Raw genomic sequence first — 23,598 nt, 5'->3', positions numbered from 1 at the left:
GTGATTAGGACCAGTCACAGTCAGGAGGAGGTCTCAGAACAAAGGAGGAGGTAATTAGGACCAATCACAGTCACAAGGAGGTCTCAGAAAAAAAGAGGTGGTGATTAGGACCAGTCACAGTCCTGAGGAGGTCTCAGAACAAACGAGGTGGTGATTAGGACCAGTCACAGTCAGGAGGAGGTCTCAGAACAAACGAGGTGGTGATTAGGACCACTGACAGTCAGGAGGAGGTCTCAGAACAAACGAGGTGGTGATACAAGACTGTTTATTAAATAAATAAACAGAAAAAAGATGATTATACATTATATAGGATAGTTTCCTTTATTTATGGTGTACGATGTTGAGCCAGAGGCAGTTTATCGTGAAGTGCGAGTTCTCAGCGTGAGTTTTTCCACCACCTGTCCATCTCTGAGGCAGACAGTTCCATAAATCCGAAGGCCGTAAACAAACCGAGCAAATCCTCATCATCAATGAAGCAGGCGAGTAATGTTAGAGCAGTGATGGGACTGAAGGCAGAGCTTAGAATCTCCAGCAAGGCTTCACACAGACTGAAGATAAATGAACCGTACTGAACCGAGATCATTTGAGCACTTGAGGAGACAGGATTAAAACTGGAGTTGCTGCTCTGTCAGACACTCAGATCTATTCAGAGAAACGTTGCTCCAGACTTTTCTGTCTGTTCGTTTTAACAGTAAAAACCCGTACAAGTACAGGCCAACATCAGTAAGTTACATTTTCCAGGTTACAATTGAAGAGTAGAGTGAGATATGAGAAGGTTTAATAAGGGCCTATATGATGGGTCTTTTACTGCACTGTTGCTGCCCCATGTCATCAAATTTGATTTGATAAGGCAGGAAAATAAACCTTTGCTTCAATGGAATTAATGTAGAACCGCTTATTTACGCTTTATCCCTGTAGATCGGCGAAGACTGCTGGTCACCATAGCAATGCAGACAGCAGTCTCATCTAGATAGTAGCTAACAAAAGGGCAAAGACAAGACAAACGAGCGACACACTTAAAAAGTCGTGAAGCTAAAGTCGGTTTCTCTTTCGCCAGCTTCTTGTTGGAATGGTCCTGTTCCACCTTAAATGGTGCAGCAGTTACATTTTAATGCCTCAGGCACCTTTTAAGGTGGAATGGGAAAGTTCTAACAAGTAGCCGATGAATGAGAAGCAACTTCAGCCTCAAAAAAAATCAACACAATTCATGAAAAAGACTCTTTTCAGTCTTGGTTCCAGTCAGTGGTTCTTCCTCATGGCCTTGGGGAGTTTGTGCTTTTGAGTCTTGGTTCCAGTCAGTGGTTCTTCTTCATGGCCTTGGGGAATTTGTCCTTTTGAATCTTGGTTCCAGTCAGCGGTTCTTCCTCATGGCCTTTGAGTTTGTCCTTTTGAGTCTTGGTTCCAGTCAGTGGTTCTTCCTCATGGCCTTTGAGTTTGTCCTTTTGAGTCTTGGTTCCAGTCAGTGGTTCTTCCTCATGGCCTTGGGGAATTTGTCCTTTTGAATCTTGGTTCCAGTCAGCGGTTCTTCCTCATGGCCTTTGAGTTTGTCCTTTTGAGTCTTGGTTCCAGTCAGTGGTTCTTCCTCATGGCCTTTGAGTTTGTCCTTTTGAGTCTTGGTTCCAGTCAGTAGTTCTTCCTCATGGCCTTTGAGAGTTTGTGCTTTTGAGTCTTGGTTCCAGTCAGCGGTTCTTCCTCATGGCCTTTGAGTTTGTCCTTTTGAGTCTTGGTTCCAGTCAGTGGCTGTTCCTCAGGCTCTTTCTCCTTTTCTCCTTGTGAGTTGTGATTTATTGTAGAGGCTCTCTATTTGAGTCCTGGTACCTCTGTGTTTTTCCTCATGCTTTATAGGCAATTTCTCCTTTTGAGTTGTTCTTCTTGGTGGTTTTCTCATCAGGGCAGTCATGGGTTGGAATTTAGGGAATTTTCGTTTGGCACTATTGCCATGTGAAAAGTGCCAAATGTGTTTGGAGAATGTAAAATATGTCAACATGTTGGCATCAGAAGACCTTGGCATCATGTTGCTTATTGTAAACATTACACATGCATCTCTTGCAGACATCTCATCCCACTGAGGACTAAGACTAAGTGTGCTGCCACCCTCCAACCGTCTGCTTTCATTACTCTTTCACCACCCTGCAGCTCTGAGCCATCCTGCCTGTCGCAGCGGAACGAATGTAGGACATTAATGCTAATCAAGGCAAAGACACAGCAGATTAATGAGTAGCTAAGAGGGAACTGATACAACAGGGTATTCTCTATTCTCTAACCTGTCATTGGTGACAAGGACAAATTGGCGAATGTGGTTAGTTTATGTTTTGATTGTTTGCTGAATAATTACGGTTGGTTCTGTATTTATTTATGGACATTTCAAAATCTTCTGCAAATATGAAAAGATAATTAACTAAAGAGAAGCTGCTGTCTGCTCTTCAGAAATCATACAGCATTACACGGGGGATGTTTTATTTAATCTTTAATTTAACCAGGCAAGTCATTAAGCACATATTCATATTTACAGTGGTGGCCTGGCAATAAAAAAGGAGAAATAAAATAACAGGAAAGCAACACACAAACCCAATAAGATCAGGGGTATAGGTAGTGATTCTGGGGCCCAAAAAGCCCCTGGGATGCACATACATGCATAAAATTAAATACTCAAGTTCATATACGTGTGAAGGCAGACGGCCGAATACTTTTGGCAATATAGTGTGTGTGTGTAAATACATATATACAAACACACAGATCAGGCAAAACATTCTGACCACCTCGTTTCTACATTCCTTGTCTTTTATCAGCTCCACTTACTGTATAGCTGCTCTCTGTAGTTCTACAGTTACAGACTGTAGTCCATCTGTTTCTCTGATACTCTGTTACCCTGTTCTTCAGTGGGCAGGACCCCCATGGACCCTCACAGAGCAGGTACTATTTTGGTGGTGGATCATTCTCAGCAACCAGATGACCAACACAAACTGTGCAGCAGCAGATGAGCTGTCGTCTCTGACTTTACATCTACAAGGTGGACCCACAAGGTAGGAGTGTCTAATAGAGTGGACAGTTAGTGGACACAGTATTTAAAAACTCCAGCAGCGCTGCTGTGTCTGATCTACTCATACCAGCACAACACACACTAACACACCACCACCACGTCAGTGTTACTGCGGTGCTGAGAATGACCCACCACCCAAACAGTACCTGCTCTGTGAGGGTCCATGGAGGTCCTGACCACTGAAGAACAGGGTAACAGAGTATCAGAGAAACAGATGGACTACAGTCTGTAACTGTAGAACTACAGAGTGCAGCTATACAGTAAGTGGAGCTGATAAACTGGACAGTGAGCGTAGAAATGAGGTGGTCAGAACGTTATGCCTGATCTATATATTCAGAATAGGTTATGTACCATATATCTAATCTGTAATTTCTTGGGGCCCTAGATGGCTTCCTGGGTCCCCCCTGAATAAAAGCATAGACCAATAAATAAAAAAAAAAATGCTGACAGCATAAAATGACTAAACATCATACATTACCAAAGTGCAACAGACAAGTGATGGGCCTAAAATAATCAGTTAACTGAAACACATGCAGGAATCAGTAAAAATGGTCTTAAAAGTAAAAATTGAGGTATATTATTCCAGTTTTAATGACTTTTGTAGCGTGTTCCAATCAGCAGCAGCAGCAGACTGACCTGAAGAGGAGCCGTAAGCAGTGTTTGTTTTAGGGACTTTCAGCTGAATATGAAGGAGGACCTGATGTTGTATTTAGCAGCTACTGTTTGTGTGAAGGTCTGTAAGTAAGAGGGGTGTCTGTATGGTTTTGAAGGGTCTTCTAAGTTGACCTAGCCTGTCGGTGTGGTTAGAAGGATAAATCCTAGATCTTTATATGTTTTAACCTGTTAGCTCCCTCATTTCTACCTTTTTTTTGGATGCTACTAGAAGGTGCAATATTTGGATCTGTGTGAGCATAACATGGTGTGGGATGAACTGTAATTGACGCAGCTACATTTCAACATATTTAAGATGATTCTGCCTACATTTCCTCAGCCAAACACAATATATTCAATTACAATAGTAAACACAAAAATACATCTGCAAAATTTAAATACACCACAGACACAACAGAATATATATAAACATCACAAACATGACTGTTAAAAGTTGGTAATGAAACAAAATGAAAAATATATAAAATGCTCAGCATCCAAGAGAAAATATTCTCATTCTCACTGTTCTTACACGACATTTTCCACATTACCTTTTCACTTGACCAGTTAATGGAAGGTTTCCAGCGTTCATTCATGGAAATTAATGTTCCTGCAGATATACAACTATTCCTACAGGTGCACCGCTGTTCCTGCAGGTGTACCAGCCTTTCTGCAGGCGCACCTCTATTCCTGCAGGTGTACCAGCCTTCCTGCAGGTGGACCACTATTCCTGCAGGTGGACCACTATTCCTGCAGGTGTACCAGCCTTCCTGCAGGTGGACCACTATTCCTGCAGGTGGACCACTATTCCTGCAGGTGTACCAGCCTTTCCTGCAGGTGGACCACTATTCCTGCAGGTGGACCAGCCTTCCTGCAGGTGGACCACTATTCCTGCAGGTGGACCACTATTCCTGCAGGTGGACCAGCCTTCCTGCAGGTGGACCAATATTCTAGCAAATATACCATCTTTCCTGCAGGTATATCACTCTTCCTGAAGGTGTACCAGTGTTTCTGCAGGTGTACCACTATTCCTGTAGGTATAGCACTTTTCCTGCAGGTGTACCAGCCTTTCTGCAGGTGCACCACTATTCCAGCAGGTGCACCACTATTCCTGCATATGTACCAGCCTTCAGAAAACTACGTCTGAGTTTAGACGACAAGACGATTCTGGTTGCTCAAAAAACAGCAATGGAACCTGGAAGCTACTGTTAACATAAGTGTTTAACGATTCTTTCCAACCATCCTGTAGTCTGTAGCGTTTATTTGTCACCTTTTGGTATTGGCTCAGCTCGCTTGGAACTTCAACTGAGATTGTACAAAAAAGTACCAGGTAACAGGTACCAACTTTTGCCTAATGGGGAAAAACAGACAAGTAGACCCGAGTCGAGTCGAGTCAAGCTGGTGCCTTGGTGTGGAAAAGCATCTAATGTGTCAGAACAAGGCTTCCGTACACCGGTGACTACAATGGAACCTTGTTAGACCAAACCCTCCCGACAACACATCACCGACATCACTGTGCCCAAGTTGTCCAAGGAAGTAAAAAATGAACTTTTATTTCATTTTCTTTACTAATATAGTCAAATATTAATTCATTTGTTTAAATTGCTCAAGAGTCGTGCTATGATGTTGACTGTTAAAGGTACTGTGATAAATGCAAATGCATTATAGTCAACTTTTTAATCGCAATATATCATCTTGCTGATGCATATCGTATCGCCAGGTTCTTGCCGTTATACAGCCATAATAATGACTATTAGGTTAATTGAGTTGAATTATTGTCATTTTCCACACAGTCGCTCTGACAGACCGTAATACACTACAGGAAGCGTAGGGGGCGATACGGCTTCTACTGTTTCATTTAAAAAGCTCTATAATGTTCATATGATCCACACAGTCGCTCTGACAGACTGTAATACACTACAGGAAGCGTAGGGGGCGATACGGCTTCTACTGTTTCATTTAAAAAGCTCTATAATGTTCATATGATCTACAGTCGCTCTGACAGACTGTAATACACTACAGGAAGCGTAGGGGGCGATACGGCTTCTACTGTTTCATTTAAAAAGCTCTATAATGTTCATATGATCCACACAGTCGCTCTGACAGACTGTAATACACTACAGGAAGCGTAGGGGGCGATACGGCTTCTACTGTTTCATTTAAAAAGCTCTATAATGTTCATATGATCTACAGTCGCTCTGACAGACTGTAATACACTACAGGAAGCGTAGGGGGCGATCCGGCTTCTACTGTTTCATTTAAAAAGCTCTATAATGTTCATATGATCCACACAGTCACTCTGACAGACTGTAATACACTACAGGAAGCATAGGGGGCGGTATGGACGGATGGTATAAACATTAAAAGGCGTAATAGGCGTCGTTTCTTTTGAATCAGATTCCAAAGCGGTGCTGAACAAAGCTTCATTGATCATATGTTTATTGGAAAATTAACTGAGCATCAGTACAATGTTTCAAGATAAGTGTGTCGTTTGTTTGACACGTGCTTCGCAGCTTTGGTGTTGAGGGTAACATTACTAGATTATAGGAATAATCAGTAGTTGCAGCCCTAATTTGTAGAACCTTTCGTTCTGAAATGTCTGAGGTTAGGTCTCCACTGCCCAGCTGATATTTACGTGGCAGGGAGTTCGGAGGTCCTGCTGCTGCCGCCGTTCTGCTCTGTGTTAACCAAGTCATGTCCCATGAACGCTTGCCGTTTTAGGGGTTTGGTGAACTGGACGCTGAGGTTCGGCCGCTCCGGAGCACTACCCAGCCGCCGCGGCCGCCGCAGGCAGGCTGACAGCGCGGAGACACAACTCTTCTTGAAGTTCTCGTTCATGAAGGCGTACACGATGGGGTTGTTGAAGGAGTTGGAGAAGCCGATGGCCTGAACTACAGCGATGATCATATTCAGAGTCACGTCGTCGTATTTTGACTCAAGGTCATCTGAACATGTGAGATACAGAAACAGAGAAAGGTAATGAAGCCACGATCACGTTACAGGTTTACAGGTTACATCTCCTCACAAAAGAGTTGCTCAGCTCCGCCCTCTAAAGACGTCATTAACGACCATCAAATAAACAAACGCCGCTCAGCTCCGCCCTCTAAAGACGTCATTAACGACCATCAAATAAACAAACGCCGCTCAGCTCCGCCCTCTAAAGACGTCATTAACGACCATCAAATAAACAAACGCCGCTCAGCTCCGCCCTCTAAAGACGTCATTAACAACCATCAAATAAACAAACGCCGCTCAGCTCCGCCCTCTAAAGACGTCATTAACGACCATCAAATAAACAAACGCCGCTCAGCTCCGCCCTCTATAGACGTCATTAACAACCATCAAATAAACAAACGCCGCTCAGCTCCGCCCTCTAAAGACGTCATTAACAACCCTCAAATAAACAAACGCCGCTCAGCTCCGCCCTCTAAAGACGTCATTAACAACCATCAAATAAACAAACGCCGCTCAGCTCCGCCCTCTAAAGACGTCATTAACGACCATCAAATAAACAAACGCCGCTCAGCTCCGCCCTCTAAAGACGTCATTAACTACCATCAAATAAACAAACGCCGCTCAGCTCCGCCTTCTAAAGACGTCATTAACGACCATCAAATAAACAAACGCCGCTCAGCTCCGCCCTCTAAAGACGTCATTAACGACCATCAAATAAACAAACGCCGCTCAGCTCCGCCCTCTAAAGACGTCATTAACGACCATCAAATAAACAAACGCCGCTCAGCTCCGCCCTCTAAAGGCGTCATTAACGACCGTCAAATAAACAAACTCCGCTCAGCTCCGCCCCTAAAGACGTCATTAACGACCGTCAAATAAACAAACGCCGCTCAGCTCCGCCCCTAAAGACGTCATTAACGACCGTCAAATAAACAAACGCCGCTCAGCTCCGCCCTCTAAAGACGTCATTAACGACCATCAAATAAACAAACGCCGCTCAGCTCCGCCCTCTAAAGACGTCATTAACGACCATCAAATAAACAAACGCCGCTCAGCTCCGCCCTCTAAAGACGTCATTAACGACCATCAAATAAACAAACGCCGCTCAGCTCCGCCCTCTACAGACGTCATTAACGACCATCAAATAAACAAACGCCGCTCAGCTCCGCCCTCTAAAGACGTCATTAACGACCATCAAATAAACAAACGCCGCTCAGCTCCGCCCTCTAAAGACGTCATTAACGACCATCAAATAAACAAACGCCGCTCAGCTCCGCCTTCTAAAGACGTCATTAACGACCATCAAATAAACAAACGCCGCTCAGCTCCGCCTTCTAAAGACGTCATTAACGACCATCAAATAAACAAACGCCGCTCAGCTCCGCCCTCTAAAGACGTCATTAACGACCATCAAATAAACAAACGCCGCTCAGCTCCGCCCTCTAAAGACGTCATTAACGACCATCAAATAAACAAACGCCGCTCAGCTCCGCCCTCTAAAGACGTCATTAACGACCATCAAATAAACAAACGCCGCTCAGCTCCGCCCTCTAAAGACGTCATTAACGACCATCAAATAAACAAACGCCGCTCAGCTCCGCCCTCTAAAGACGTCATTAACGACCATCAAATAAACAAACGCCGCTCAGCTCCGCCCTCTAAAGACGTCATTAACTACCATCAAATAAACAAACGCCGCTCAGCTCCGCCCTTTAAAGACGTCATTAACGACCATCAAATAAACAAACGCCGCTCAGCTCCGCCTTCTAAAGACGTCATTAACGACCATCAAATAAACAAACGCCGCTCAGCTCTGCCTTCTAAAGACGTCATTAACGACCATCAAATAAACAAACGCCGCTCAGCTCCGCCCTCTAAAGACGTCATTAACGACCATCAAATAAACAAACGCCGCTCAGCTCCGCCCTCTAAAGACGTCATTAACGACCATCAAATAAACAAACTCCGCTCAGCTCCGCCCTCTAAAGACGTCATTAACGACCATCAAATAAACAAACGCCGCTCAGCTCCGCCCTCTACAGACGTCATTAACGACCATCAAATAAACAAACGCCGCTCAGCTCCGCCCTCTAAAGACGTCATTAACTACCATCAAATAAACAAACGCCGCTCAGCTCCGCCCTATAAAGACGTCATTAACGACCATCAAATAAACAAACGCCGCTCAGCTCCGCCTTCTAAAGACGTCATTAACGACCATCAAATAAACAAACGCCGCTCAGCTCTGCCTTCTAAAGACGTCATTAACGACCATCAAATAAACAAACGCCGCTCAGCTCCGCCTTCTAAAGACGTCATTAACGACCATCAAATAAACAAACGCCGCTCAGCTCCGCCCTCTAAAGACGTCATTAACGACCATCAAATAAACAAACGCCGCTCAGCTCCGCCCTCTAAAGACGTCATTAACGACCATCAAATAAACAAACGCCGCTCAGCTCCGCCCTCTAAAGGCGTCATTAACGACCGTCAAATAAACAAACTCCGCTCAGCTCCGCCCCTAAAGACGTCATTAACGACCATCAAATAAACAAACGCCGCTCAGCTCCGCCTTCTAAAGACGTCATTAACGACCATCAAATAAACAAACGCCGCTCAGCTCCGCCCTCTAAAGACGTCATTAACGACCATCAAATAAACAAACGCCGCTCAGCTCCGCCCTCTAAAGACGTCATTAACGACCATCAAATAAACAAACGCCGCTCAGCTCCGCCCTCTAAAGACGTCATTAACGACCATCAAATAAACAAACGCCGCTCAGCTCCGCCCTCTAAAGACGTCATTAACGACCATCAAATAAACAAACGCCGCTCAGCTCCGCCCTCTACAGACGTCATTAACGACCATCAAATAAACAAACGCCGCTCAGCTCCGCCCTCTAAAGACGTCATTAACTACCATCAAATAAACAAACGCCGCTCAGCTCCGCCCTTTAAAGACGTCATTAACGACCATCAAATAAACAAACGCCGCTCAGCTCCGCCTTCTAAAGACGTCATTAACGACCATCAAATAAACAAACGCCGCTCAGCTCTGCCTTCTAAAGACGTCATTAACGACCATCAAATAAACAAACGCCGCTCAGCTCCGCCTTCTAAAGACGTCATTAACGACCATCAAATAAACAAACGCCGCTCAGCTCCGCCCTCTAAAGACGTCATTAACGACCATCAAATAAACAAACGCCGCTCAGCTCCGCCCTCTAAAGACGTCATTAACGACCATCAAATAAACAAACGCCGCTCAGCTCCGCCCTCTAAAGGCGTCATTAACGACCGTCAAATAAACAAACTCCGCTCAGCTCCGCCCCTAAAGACGTCATTAACGACCATCAAATAAACAAACGCCGCTCAGCTCCGCCCTCTAAAGACGTCATTAACAACCATCAAATAAACAAACGCCGCTCAGCTCCGCCCTCTAAAGACGTCATTAACGACCATCAAATAAACAAACGCCTCTCATATTTCACATTTAGATGTCCCAGTGAAAAAGGGAAAACACGATAAACCAGAATTTCACTCCTTATTTGTGTTAAAGGTGTGTAAAGGGTACAGGCAGGATATTTACTACACTTCCAGTGTCCTGAACTTCACCCTGAATCCTTACAAAGAAACCGTCCATTCCAACCTTTTTTCCTTGATTACTGACAGCAGTAAATGACCCTTGGTGGGCAGCTACACATTGTACAGCAGCACAGAGAGACTGACAAAAGCCTATTGCTCAAACTCTCAGGTCAAAATTGCTTCCTTTCACTTTGGATAGATAGATAGATAGATAGATAGATAGATAGATAGATAGATAGATAGATAGATAGATAGATAGATAGATAGATAGATAGATAGATAGATAGATAGATAGATAGATAGATAGATAGATAGATAGATAGATAGATAGATAGATACCTCATACTTCTACTCATTGGCCACTTTATTAGAAACCCCTACCTTGTGCTTCCACTAACTGGCCACTTTATTGGAAACACCTTGTGTTTTTACTAACTGGCCACTTTATTAGAAACACCTACTTTGTGTTTTCACTAACTGGACACTTTATTAGAAACCCCTACCTTGTGCTTCCACTAACTGGACACTTTACTAGAAACAACTATCTTGCCTTTCATTTACAAGCTCTACAGCAAAGTTTTGGAAACAAAATGTTAAAAATTTTGAAATGGCCCATGGAAAATGATCCAATCAGAATTGATTCCTCTGTGGTATCTAGGTAGATAGAGCCAAGTGAGCTCTCCCATTGGTTAGGCCTTCAGGAGCTGAACTGAAGGACTCACATGTTAGATCAACTACCAACACAATCAGAAAGTAACAGTCAACCATGCGTTGATTTACAAGGGGAATAAATACAAAGCTATAAAAGACATGCAATGTCTAATATAACATTTCAAATCCCACCGGAAATGAGCATGATCATAGCATCTGATCTCTGTTTGCCACGGATACTCACTGTATTCGAAGAGCATGTGGACGGTGTGGAACGGGGCCCAGCAGATGGTGAACATCAGAACGATGGTGATCATCATCTTGACGGCTCGTTTTTTCTTTCTGTTTCAAGAACAACAGTATATATTAGTTCTCCATGACTCGATCACCTCATGCAGAGACTCGTGTATCGTCAGCTTGTCCACCCACGCCTGTTTGAATGAGCTCTAACAAACTTAATGCAGTTCATTTACAATGGGTTGCACTGCTGTGTAGTGATCTTGTGTTGAAGTGCTCTGGCTATGGATGTGAGGTTGGTGTCAAAGTGATGGTTGAGTGAAAAATTCACAGCTAATCTAATTCACAGCTTCCTCCTCAACCAAGATGCAGTCAGTCAGCCAAGACATGTTTGTGCCTGAAATTTGCTTCTTTAGTTTTAACTCTGGAGCGACGAGGCTAATGTCTGCCTTATAAAGCTGCATGTTTCATCCTTGACCTTAACGGTGTCTCAGTGCGACCAAAGGCTACAGTTAAATAGCTCATATCAGGGAAAGTTTTAGGCTGTATGTAAAGATTCAAGTTTAAAAATTTACCGTTCACTTCCCAATCCACAGTCCACGTATGGAAACTAAGCTTCCAGTGTTTTGAAGTCATTGTTTTTGTGATGTCAATAAAACCATCTGGGTCAATCTGGGAAAATAGAGCCAGTTGAGTCCAATATTTGATGCTTTGTATTAAGGAGAGTTTGGAAAATGGTCATGTAGAAATAAATTAGGATGGGTTTTGGTACATAAACCCCCACGAATGTTACAAGTCAGGGGTCACAACTCAAATGTTCAGAAGAGTCATTTGGTCTTTTCAACAAAAATGAAACCACTTTGAGCTCCACCGCATTTCATGTGCATTTTACTGAAGTAACGTTTTACCATCTTGTCTGTATATCTGTTTCAGTCTGTGTTAATGTGCTAGTATAGACTAAAAAATATAAACACAAATGCAGACTCACTTTGCTCTTAATGTTCAACTCATTTATAGCCACTTTTCTCGCATCTCCAGCAGGAAACTTTTCCACAAAAGTAGAACAGTTTCTTGTAAAACGTCTCAACATTTGATTTTTATGAGGCTGAAGTCGCTTCTCATTCTCCAGCTTCTTGTTTGAATTTTCTCATTCCACCTTAAATGGTGTCTGAAGTGCCAGAGTGTATCTGCTGCACCATTTAAGGTGGAATGAGAAAATTCAAACGAGAAGCTGGCGAATGAGAAGCGACTTCAGCTTCACAAATTTTAAGTGTTTGTCAGTTTCTTGTTGCAGATTAAACGTATCAGGAAACCAGCTGGAGTGACTATAAACACTAATAAGTCCATTCGTCCCCAAATTATTGATGTTTGTCTTAAATCTCTCTCTTTGCCATTTCATAGCTACTAGCTGGGCGAGACTGTTGTCTGTGTTGCTATGGTGACCAGCCGTCTGCGCTGATCTTCAGGGTTAAAGGGTGAATCAGCAGTTCTACATTAACTCCAGCGTTTAAGACCATTTACTGTTAAACTGTGTTGAAGGATCAGCAGAGCTTTATTTTACTGTAGAGGAGGATTATTTTATTATTACCTACTGATCTGATTCAGCTGTGGAGCCACAGCAGGGCAGTAAAAGAGACGCATGTTGTCAACCCCTGCTATAAGTGGACCTATGTAATAAAAATGCAGGATATGGACCCTTTAAATACCTTGGAGTAACACTGGAAGCTTCTTTAATCTTTAGAGTCCCAGAGAATATAAGGCATGCAAGCTAGACAGATTTTAAACCCCAACACAAATAACCGCACAGTTCGAACGCTTCTCAACAAATCAGCTCGCGTGGCTGGAACTAACTGTTGTATAAACTAAAATAAGCCATAAAAATGTAATAGAAAATTCTATGCAAACAAAACTTTATTTATTTATTTAATTCCTGGTAAAATACTAGTTAAACGTTCTGTGCTGCAGACAGATTTCCCGGTTGGTCCACCAGGCTTGAAACTTTTCCCTAATCAGAAGTCAGAATGCTGTCGAGGATAAACAAACATACTGAACACTTTTAGAAATGATCATTTTTTTAATAGAGTGATGTGACCATTAATGTGCCGGGAAACAGGAATGTCTGTAAAGCTTTTCTTGCTGTTCCGCTTCTACAGCTCAAACGCTGTATGTATGAAAGACCAGGGCATTCAAACTGTAAAGCTCACAACACGCAGAGGCAGTATGTGTGAATAAGAGAACCCAAACTTTCTAAAAAGCCGTTCTGTGCTCTGGCCAAACACGCTTGGAACAGCTGAAGGTAAAAGAAAAAGAGAACAACCAGCAAACAAGGTGGCATGAACAAGTAATGAAGGCTTGTCCCCCACTTTACCCTCATGCCTAAATCATCATGTCAGATCATCTCCAGCAGACTTGCTCGTTTACCTTCCTGACTCTGATGTTTTTGGTCAGAATCAGTTGATAAACTACATGCTGGGTTCCATATTTCACTGAAGAGTCTTTTTACGGTTCTGCTGTGTACCTGGATATCTTGCTGATCTCTCTGTGGTTCATGGTGCTGAGGACGGAGACGTCTCCGACCCTCTTGCGGATCCACAGCTCGATGCTGATGCGTGTGTAGAGGAAGAGCATGGCGGCCAGCGGCAGCAGGAACAGCGCCACCATGATGAAGGTGGTGTAGATCTTACGGTGGACCACAGAACCCCACAGCTCCTGACAGCACACGTGATGGTGTTCGTAAAGGAAATCGTACTTCACCTGCATATAAACACAGAACAAATCTGCAACACCAGTGACTGTACATCTCTGACTTCCCATTCAGATGATTCACTGAATCTTATATGAAAAATTTCCAGTATTCAATTTGATCATGATTCCTTACAGCTGCACTATGTAATATTTTGTTGTTAACACTGAAAGAAGTGTCGTTACTGAGTGAGGAGAATATAAACAGGCTAAAATATGGTGAGCGTGAGCTGCTGAGTCACTCCGTAAAGCCTGAAATGATCATTTAAAAGTCAGAGGCGTCGAGTTTTTCACACCACGCCGTACGTCTTTACATATTAACGTCACACACAGAAGGTCCGGCTCGATGTTTCGGCCTCAAATGATCTCAAAATCAACATCATACTGATGAAGATGGGATGATAGTAGTAGATAATTCACTCACACCCTCAGAAGACGCTCCAAGTTTAGACTGAGTTCTCTTTGAATTTCAGTCATTGGATTCATCCCCTCAGGGAAGGGGGCCGAAGCTCAACCCACATTAAAAATGTCCTGTATGCAGTTACACATTTCTACCAGAGAGGGCTCTAAATCCCCAAAACTTACATAGGACAGCTTTAAGAAATAATTCAGTTTGATTAATTTACATTTATGGCATTTGGCTGGCGCTCTTATCCAGAGCGACTTACACTTTGATCATTTTTACACAAGTAGGCGAAGGTGGTGTTGGGAGTCTTGCCCAAGGACTCTTATTGGTTTAGTGTAGGGGACTGACCCAGGCGGGGAATTGAACCCTGGTCTACAGCGTAGAAGGCAGAGATGTTACCCACTACACTAACCAACCACTGATTCAATTGTGATTCTTTAGGAAACAGTTCAAAGAACTGAATTATGAAATTTCAAATTTCATCACAATTTCATTAATCACAGTTCAATTCAACCACGATTCAAGTCATTCAAAGCATCATGAAATCTCAAATTTCATCATGATCAAATTAAATTATGATGATTCAGTCATGACTGTCTTTTAAACTTTGATCATGATTCATTTTAATTATGATTCTGAAACATTTCAACGTGTCATGAGATCTCAGCTTTCACCATCATTCCTTTTAATGACAATTCTCCAAGAAATAATTCAGGAAATCTCACATTTTGCCCAAATTAATTTAGATTGAATTGAATTATTTCAATATGATTAAGAGCCTTAAAAAACCCATTTGAAACAAATATAGACAATATATATTAATATAGATAATATATATTATATACCACACTTTCCCTTTATGTTTATCTTTGGACAAAGAACAAAAGGTTCAGGTTTAAAATAGCATAAATGTTATTGTTATAATCCAACACTTTAAAAGAACTGCAGTTGAATTGGCACCTTCAAATGCGCACCTTTGACGTCACTCCTTGACTAGATGCACAGCCTCTTTTGTTGTGGCCTGTATTGTGTTGTGTGGACAGGTGGACACAATAATGTACTTTCTATTGATCGATGCTCCACTCAGTGAGGAGAGTCTTCAGCTTTGAAATAGCCTGAATATTCAATGAACCTTTCCAGGATTGTGCTTTTTAAAGCAGAATTTCACCAGCTTTTTAGAAACTCATCACGCAGAACTTTTGAAGGAAAATTTTAGAAATGGCACCACAAAAGTTTAGTGGCTTAGTTCCGTTTTCTTTTTCTTCCTTGGTGGTGCTAATTTGCTGAAATGTCACACGTACAATATACTGCCAAAAGTATTCGCTCGTCTGGCTTCACACCCTTATGAACTTGACATCCCATTCTTAGTCCATAGGGTTTAATATGATGTCGGCCCACCCTTTGCAGCTATAACAGCTTCAACTCTTCTGGGAAGGCTTTCCACAAGGGTTAGGAGTGTTTATGGGAATTTCTGACCGTTCTTCCAGAAGCACATTTGTGAGGTCAGACACTGTTGCTTGACGAGAAGGCCTGGCTCACAGTCTCCGCTCTAATTCATCCCAAAGGTGTTCTATGGGGTTGAGGTCAGGACTCTGTGCAGGCCAGTCAAGTTCTTCCACACCAAACTGGCTCATCCACGTCTTTATGGACCTGCTTTGTGCACTGGTGCGCAGTCATGGAACAGGAAGGGGCCGTCCCCAAACTGTTCCCACAAAGTTGGGAGCGTGAAATTGTCCAAAATCTCTTGGTGCTGAAGCTTTAAGAGTTCCTTTCACTGGAACTAAGGGGCCGAGCCCAACTCCTGAAAAACAGCCCCACACCATGATCCCCCCTCCACCAAACTTTACACTCGGCAAAATGCAGTCAGACAAGTACCGTCTCCTGGCAACCACTAAACTGAGTTGCTGTCGTTCCCAATCGCTTCCACTTTGTTATAATCCCACTGACAGTGGACTGTGGAATATTTAGTAGTGAGGAAATTTCACGACTGGACTTGCTGCACAGGTGGCGTCCGATCACGGTACCACGCTGGAATTCACTGAGCTCCTGAGAGCAACCCATTCTTTCACTAATGTCTGTAGAAGCAGTCTGCAGGCCTAGGGGCTCGGCTTTATACACCTGTGGCCACGGAAGTGACTGGAACACCTGAATTCAGTGATTTGGCTGGGTGAGTGAAAACTTTTGGCAACATAGTGTAGCTGCAATTAGATTCTCATTTGAATTTTCCATTCCATGTTAAATGATGCAGCACTTCTATTCTGGTGCCTGAGGTGCCTGAAGCAGTGTAACCACTAAGCATTCCAGTGGCACTTTCACACAGAGTGCTTACAAAACGTAAGGGCCAAAGAACCTTTTGGTGGGACGATGCAGTGACGTAGCTATTTGGTTAGAACTAATTGGTTCTACATTTTACGTTGGTGCTCTGCCACCGAAACGGAAAAACAACCATATAAGTTCAGGTCGTCAAATAAAGTAAAGCAGTGCGTGATTTTCCATCCATCGCAGAACAAACGTCGTACCACAAATTTAGCAACAGTTGCCACATGTTAAGCTCCTCTGCCTAACTAGACTGGTGTTGGAGGCCCAAACCCAAAAATTTGACCTGTTCTGTGGTGATGTGAGCTGTAGCATGAACGGCTAAGCTAACATTAGCACAATGTTAGTTACTGGGCTAAAGGTTCCACCCACCACAGTACAGGCTCAGTTCCAGCTAAATGATGCTCAAATGACACTATTAAATAGGATGAAGACTCTAAGAGCGCAAAGTGCTCTTCAGTGACTGGTGTTGGCATGACAACAGGAATTGAACTTGTTCTCTAGCATTTAGCCTGTTAGCTGTTGCTGAGGCACTGTGTAGTTTTCTTCAGCATTTTCTGGATCTGAATCAGCAGGACAGTTGACGGAAACCGGTAACGCAATATGGCTCTAGAAACAGTGGAAAATAAGCTATTGTAACTGTTTCACCACTTAAGAAAATTCAGCTAAGCAGCTATATTTAGCATTGTGTTTAGAGGTGGTCCCAGGGGTCACTAGTGGGTCCATCATCCAACTGATTCATTTCTTTATGTGTATATTGTGGTGTCTGCCATAGGCTGTGCTGCTGTGAGGAATTTAGGAGGAGAGGCCATGCAGTGGGTTTTGGGTTGCGCCACGCTGCTGCTGTTATTGTTATCGATATCATTATTGTAGTTGTGTTGTTAGAGGTAACTGTGACCAAAGAGGGTGGGTTTACAGTGTGTTCAAATGTCCACCCTTCATGGTTAGCATTTCTTGCTGCCTGTTGAAGTGCCTTTTCCAAACAGAAGAGCACTCGCATATAATCCCTATATTTTCCATGTCTTTTTCTACGCTGGCACCACAGTGGTGTCAGAAGTGGGATACCAAATTGTGCTCAGGAGAGCAGTGATCTGAATGTGGTTGGAGCTGGCTGAGAGAGGATTTGAGCATATATTTCTGGAAATGGTTTAGCTGACCATTTATTTCCAACGTTTGCTCCAGGTATAAACTAAAGAAGCAAAATCTGGACTCCAAAAACACCTTGGCTGAACGGCTGCATTTGTGGTGAGTGCAAAGTCTTGCAAATTGGATTTTTTTACCTATTTATACTGTGAATCTGCTATGGAAAATCTTAGTATGCTCATCACGTGACTTCTTGAGTATCATAGCTTTTTTAAGCGGTTGTTTTCTACTGCCTCATTTCGATTCTCTGCACTAGTTTAGCTTAAAAATGCACAAGTTTCAACTCCTGCAAAGTGGAAAAACACTCGCTTGGCTGGAATAAAAGGCTTCACTCATTGCAAATCAGTCAGAACAACAATTTAGCTAACTTAAAATATAATTTTACTGTTTGACTAATTAAATACCACATCTTAACTAAATCTGTAAAAAAATATCTTATGCCTTTGTGCTGAAGGCTTCAGTGCAGCCAGGACCAAAGAAAGTGGAAATTGGTTTTAAACGTTAAAAGGTTTTTAAATGTTACTTTTTATACGTTGTTTTAAGTCAAATGAACCCCTTCCTCACACCCTCTAAATTAAGTCTGCTCAATGGATGAATTAGACCGAAACGTTGAAATTTGGGTGGAATTCCCCTTCAAGCACATGTACAGACCTCAGTTATTTATTTATACTGTATCTCAAAGGAACAGAGAGAGGTTACATGTCTCACTGTGTGTGATGTCCGTGTTCTAGCTCTGAGGCTCTTTAGTATGCGAGATGTTGTGACCTCAGGTCATGTTCTGCTGCTCTTCACATCACAGCAGGTGATGGAGCTTCACTCAGCGAGCAGATATGGACGGGTCACTCGAGGGGTTAACTCGGAAAGAGAGGGCTTAGATGAAAGAACCCATTAGAGACTCCGCTTATGGACACATGAAAGACTTGAAGTACACGGCGTGAGTCAAACTGCATATTAAAGCCTATGGATTTCGAATGGGCTCTTGTAAGTGTGTAAGTGTGTGTAGGTGTTCTTTTGTCCATATATTGTATATATAATCTCCAGAACTGTCATTTTTCTGCAAACTTTAGCGCACAATTTCTACTAATTTGCTGAATTTAACACATTGAAGGAAAAGGAACATAAAATACGTTAAACTCAAAAAAAGGTTTGTTTACTACAATTTTCAGAAACGTTATATTTACATGTGTTCACTGTAGAAGGTGATGTTCACATGTAATCTGACCGTTAGTGCTCACACTTCAGCAGACAACTGTAAATTTATTTATTTATAATTTGCTACAGTTATTTATGTCTTTATTTGTTTGTTTATTCAGTTCAATGCATATATTTATCACATGAACTGCTGTTCTTTTACAGGAGATGGCCAGTTTGTGTGCTCTGAAAGCTGCTGACTGGAGTCTCAAAGTTCAGATATCTGGAGGCCCTAGTTTATCAACACTCACCTCTAACTGCTGGACGAACAGCATTGGAGATCCCACCATGATGGAGACCACCCACACCAGGCCTGAGGATAGAGAACACACACACTCAACTGTAGAGCAACAACTGTTAACTTGGCAAGCATCGCTTCTTTAAAAAGCAAAAATATCTGCCAGTGGAATATGATATCACTAGTAAAATGCTAGGAATGATGAGAAAAAGGTTTAATAGTTGAGTCTTAGCAAATGAACACAGTGTATTCGACATTTGTTTGCAAAAACCATGTCGCTGTTGTAAGATGAAAACCTCGTATCTCCAAAATGGGAACTTTACAGGAAAAGGAAAAAGCTTGCTTTACTTTTAATGTAAGTCAATGGAACCAGACGTCTTTGGGTGTCATTTTGGGCCATTTCTTTTGGTCCATTCTTCATAAATTGTACACACAATAGAAAGAGCAACAAGCATTTTCAAATTATGTCAAAAACTGAAAAATGACAAAAATGGAGATACGAGGTTTTCCTCCGATAGCAGCGAGAGATCCATGGTATGGCATTGTTTAATACCTTGTAAATAAAATAAAGGGGGTCACTAAAACATAAATATTCATTGGGCTTTTTAAAAGGTTGTGCAAAATAAAGATCGGGGGCTCACGTGAACAACTTACCACAATCTCATAATGAGAAATATTAGATATATTGACCAGTTTAAAGAGGTGCACCAGTTGCACTCGTCCTACACGCTTCAGACAGTCAGCTCATTTTTTTAAAGGATGGTGTTTATGATTTTTTGCTCATGAACTCTTCAAACAGCCCCCAAAGGAAAACGATTATTCCAGATTTTCCACTATTTTCCATCATCAACATTCCATATAAGCTCAGAAGACTCGTGTAGGTTCTCTGGTGGTTCTGGATGGTAAATAAAGTGTCTATATCTGTGTTGTAGTCATGGCGACGCCTGGTTCCCATCACCACCACTGTAAAGACGTCTGAACCGTTTCACACCAAACCCTCTGGATCTCTCTGTTTATACCTCAGTCACTGAGTTATGCAGATAATTTGAACATGTATGTAGATTCTCAGCTCAGACACAGCAGTGCTGCTGGAGTTCTTAAACGCTGTGTCCACTCACTGTCCACTCTATTAGACACTCCTACCTTGTCGGTCCACCTTGTAGGTGTAAAGTCAGAGACGACAGCTCATCTGCTGCTGCACAGTTTGTATCGGTCATCCTCTCATCCCTCTAGAGTGGTCACAGGACGCTGCCCACAGGATGCAGTCGGCTGGATATTTTTGGTTGGTGGACTGTTCTCAGTCCAGCAGCGACACTGAGGTGTTTAAAAACTCCAGCAGCTCTGCTGTGTCTGATCCACTCAGACCAGCACAACACACACTAACACACCACCACCACGTCAGTGTTACTGCAGTGCTGAGAATGACCCACCACCCAAATAGTACCTGCTCTGTGAGGGTCCATGGGGGTCCTGACCACTGAAGAACTATATATGTATAGTCACACACAGGTACTAAAGAAATCCCAAATCAATGTTTAGCACTCAGACAAAGTATGGCGTGGGAAAAAAGTGCTGCTGGATTTTTTCGTGTGTGTCTCTCCGTCTCTCCCTTCACAGGTGTGGTTGCCAGCAGTCATGTGAGGAGGACCACTGTCCAATCAGAGGCCTGGCTGGTGTAGTTGGGGGAGGAGCCTAAGTCTTAAAAAGAGGCCTTCAAGAGGGCTGAGGAGAGGACTGATTGTGTGAGTGCTGTGTTCTAAATCTCTGCGTCTGTTTTTTTGGTATTTTATCGGCACTTTTTCTATCTTGGTTTATAAGCGCTTGTGTTGGAGAAGTGCTTTAGTTTTGTTGTTTTACCTGCACACTTTTGTTTTACGAGAGAATCTTCGGATATTTGTACCGCTGGCAGTTTCAAACAGGTAAGAGGGGCAACCTTTACATTCTCCCCGTGTAGATGTCTACTCAGTCTAGTTCCCTTGGTCAGAAGGCAGTGCCACTGCACACTGAAGTCATCTACAGGTGTGGAGGAGGGGCTGCGAGGGCAACCGGGTGGGCTGAGTCGTGAAATCAAGCGGCACTTTTTCAGCTTTAACATCTTACAAGATTGAGGTTTTTTCTGTAGTACCATCCCTGTTTTTCGAGGAGGGGAGGTCAGCATCACAGCCTAGTGTTTAGCATGCTGCGTGTTTGATTCCAAGCGCAGACGAATAACAGGGAGACTGTATCGCACCAATCAGGTGGCTCACAGATGCAACAGGCTGGGGTCGTAAACCGCCTCATCGGTCATCCAGGGTTTGCTGGAATGGCCTAAAATCCTTACGTTCTGCAAACTGTTCATGGCATTTCCCAGAAGCTGTATGGAGACTTGGAAGAATCCTCACTTAATTGGTCTGTCAGGTTACATAATCTTATGTTGAATGTGAGGCTAGTTAAATCTAAAAGGCTCAAAAAAACGATCAACAAATACAATAACTGAAAATGACCAATTAAACTAACAAGAGCACTAAATAACATTCTAAATGTGATGCAATGGGTAATTTGTCTTAAGTTAAGTTAGTCTTACAGCTTCTTGTCTCCAGTTAGGAAATCTTAACCTACTTGATTGAAGTCGACAGTCAACTTTTTTGTCTGGTACCTAGCAACTGACCATACACACACAGCTGAAACTTAAACACATCATCAGAATTACGTTAAAATGTGTCACAGCTGCCGTTACTGACGTAAAAAAAGGTCAAAACTGAAGTGTGATGAGCTGTAAGTTATATTGTGAGAGCGCCCCCTGCTGTTTATCAGAGTGCAGCCGCTCCCCAGTTTCAGTCTCCATTTCCCAAACGCTTTAGCTGAGCGTGCCAACGTTCCTCCTCCTAATAAACAGACACCCGTTCAGCTCCGCCTTCTCATTATTCGCCACGATCACTGTAATATTTCATCATCAACATTAACACAGGAAGGTGATCAGAGGGGCGGTGGAGTTCGAGTCGGCAGCGTCTGATCTTTAAAACGCAGAGTTAGAAGAGAAAAACGTCTCCCAGTGAAAGCCGCGTTTTACAGTAGAAATAAACGGAGCTCATTATGCTGGTAGTGACCTACGCTGCCTGACTCAGCCGCCTCAGAACCAGAGAACAGAAGTCAGGACCCTGCTGGGGCTCATCCTAAAGTTAGGACAGGATTTAGGAGGTTTAGTCTAGTTAGGATGTTTGTGTAATGCTGTTCTCTGATCTGGAGTTAAAGATGAGATGAAGTCAGGAGCTGTTATTCTGGAATAGCTACTGTCCTGAATTCAGTTCGCACTAAAGTCGTCATTGAGACTAAACACGTCAGATTTCAGAGTTTCTGTAATACGGCTGTCCATCCATCCATCCATTTTCTAAGCCACTTCTCCGTCAGGGTCACGGGGGGGAGCTGGAGCCTATCCCAGCAGTCTTCGGGCGGAAGGCAGGATACACCCTGGACAGGTCGCCAGTCCATCGCAGGGAGACACACAGACACAGGGGAGAACATGCAAACTCCACACAGAGAGGACCCTGGCCGCCCGGCCGGGGAATCGAACCCAGGCCCTCCTTGCTGTGAGGCGACAGCGCTACCCACCACGCCACCGTGCCGCTGTAATACGGCTGCTCTACCCCAAATCGTATAGAACACAGACTTGCATAAATACATGTCAGGAAATGTGTTTATCACTTGTTTGGATGTTTTAGGCTGAATCGGATTATCTCTGCATGCATGGGATCCAATTACTGCCTCAGTCACTGGAGCTCAGGGCTTCTCCTGCTCTTTATGGAGATTTATGCATGAGAACCTGAACCTGTCCACCGCACTCGGGGTGACGTTCAGAAGTGGCAGTACACTTTCTTTGATTTATGGGCTTCTTTTTCAGTCTCTTTCAGGAATAAGTGCTTCAGAAGACATTTCCAGATCAGACGTACAGTGATTTCAACTGGAATTGCATCATAAAGTGCAGGGAAGTTCATCATTGATTTCCACACTGTCCATCAAAAGTTTGGAGGCACGCAGCTTTTCAAGCTGTTCTGATTACAAATGATCATGTTTTCATTGTCAGTCTGCAATAACTGACCATATTAAAGGCAACAATTTGTGCCAATATTAGCATATCTGTCAACAAGGGGGCAAATTCGGTATGACGAGTTGATGGCAAGTGAAAGGTCACAGCCGACATACAGTATTTACTAAAGCTGCAGACTTTGCACATAAAACTAGATAAACAAAGTGCCGAATTACCATATTTTCTGAATATCTAATGCTTTGTCATAGTTTACCACTTTTTCACAGCAGTTTAAAGCTCCCTCAGTTCTCACCCCTCATTGGCTGTTTTTACAAGATTTTTGCAAAACTGATTAAACACAATCAGATTACAGATTCAAACTGAGGTGTTTATTCTCACTCTATTCAACAATCTAATGGAAAATCTCCGTTTACATGCTCG

The 23,598-nt window shown here is 43.0% G+C and overlaps 1 protein-coding gene across 1 annotated transcript in view; it reads right to left on the bottom strand.

Moving 5' to 3' along the window:
* Positions 1–6,113: 6,113 nt before the first annotated feature.
* The window catches only part of LOC108441018 (pyroglutamylated RF-amide peptide receptor), a 30,302-nt gene continuing 12,817 nt past the window's right edge, over positions 6,114–23,598 (bottom strand). Inside the window, exons 3-6 of the mRNA XM_017720274.2 lie at positions 19,168–19,229; positions 13,637–13,872; positions 11,126–11,223; positions 6,114–6,636 (exon numbers count right to left, since the gene is read on the bottom strand). Coding sequence (XP_017575763.1) covers positions 6,323–6,636; positions 11,126–11,223; positions 13,637–13,872; positions 19,168–19,229 — 710 coding nt within the window. The 3' untranslated portion in view covers positions 6,114–6,322. The remainder of the gene's footprint in view (positions 6,637–11,125; positions 11,224–13,636; positions 13,873–19,167; positions 19,230–23,598) is intronic.

Source organism: Pygocentrus nattereri, chromosome 13 (assembly GCF_015220715.1).
Source record: "Pygocentrus nattereri isolate fPygNat1 chromosome 13, fPygNat1.pri, whole genome shotgun sequence".
NCBI classification, from domain to species: domain Eukaryota; kingdom Metazoa; phylum Chordata; class Actinopteri; order Characiformes; family Serrasalmidae; genus Pygocentrus; species Pygocentrus nattereri.
This window is presented reverse-complemented; position numbering and strand designations above follow the sequence as displayed.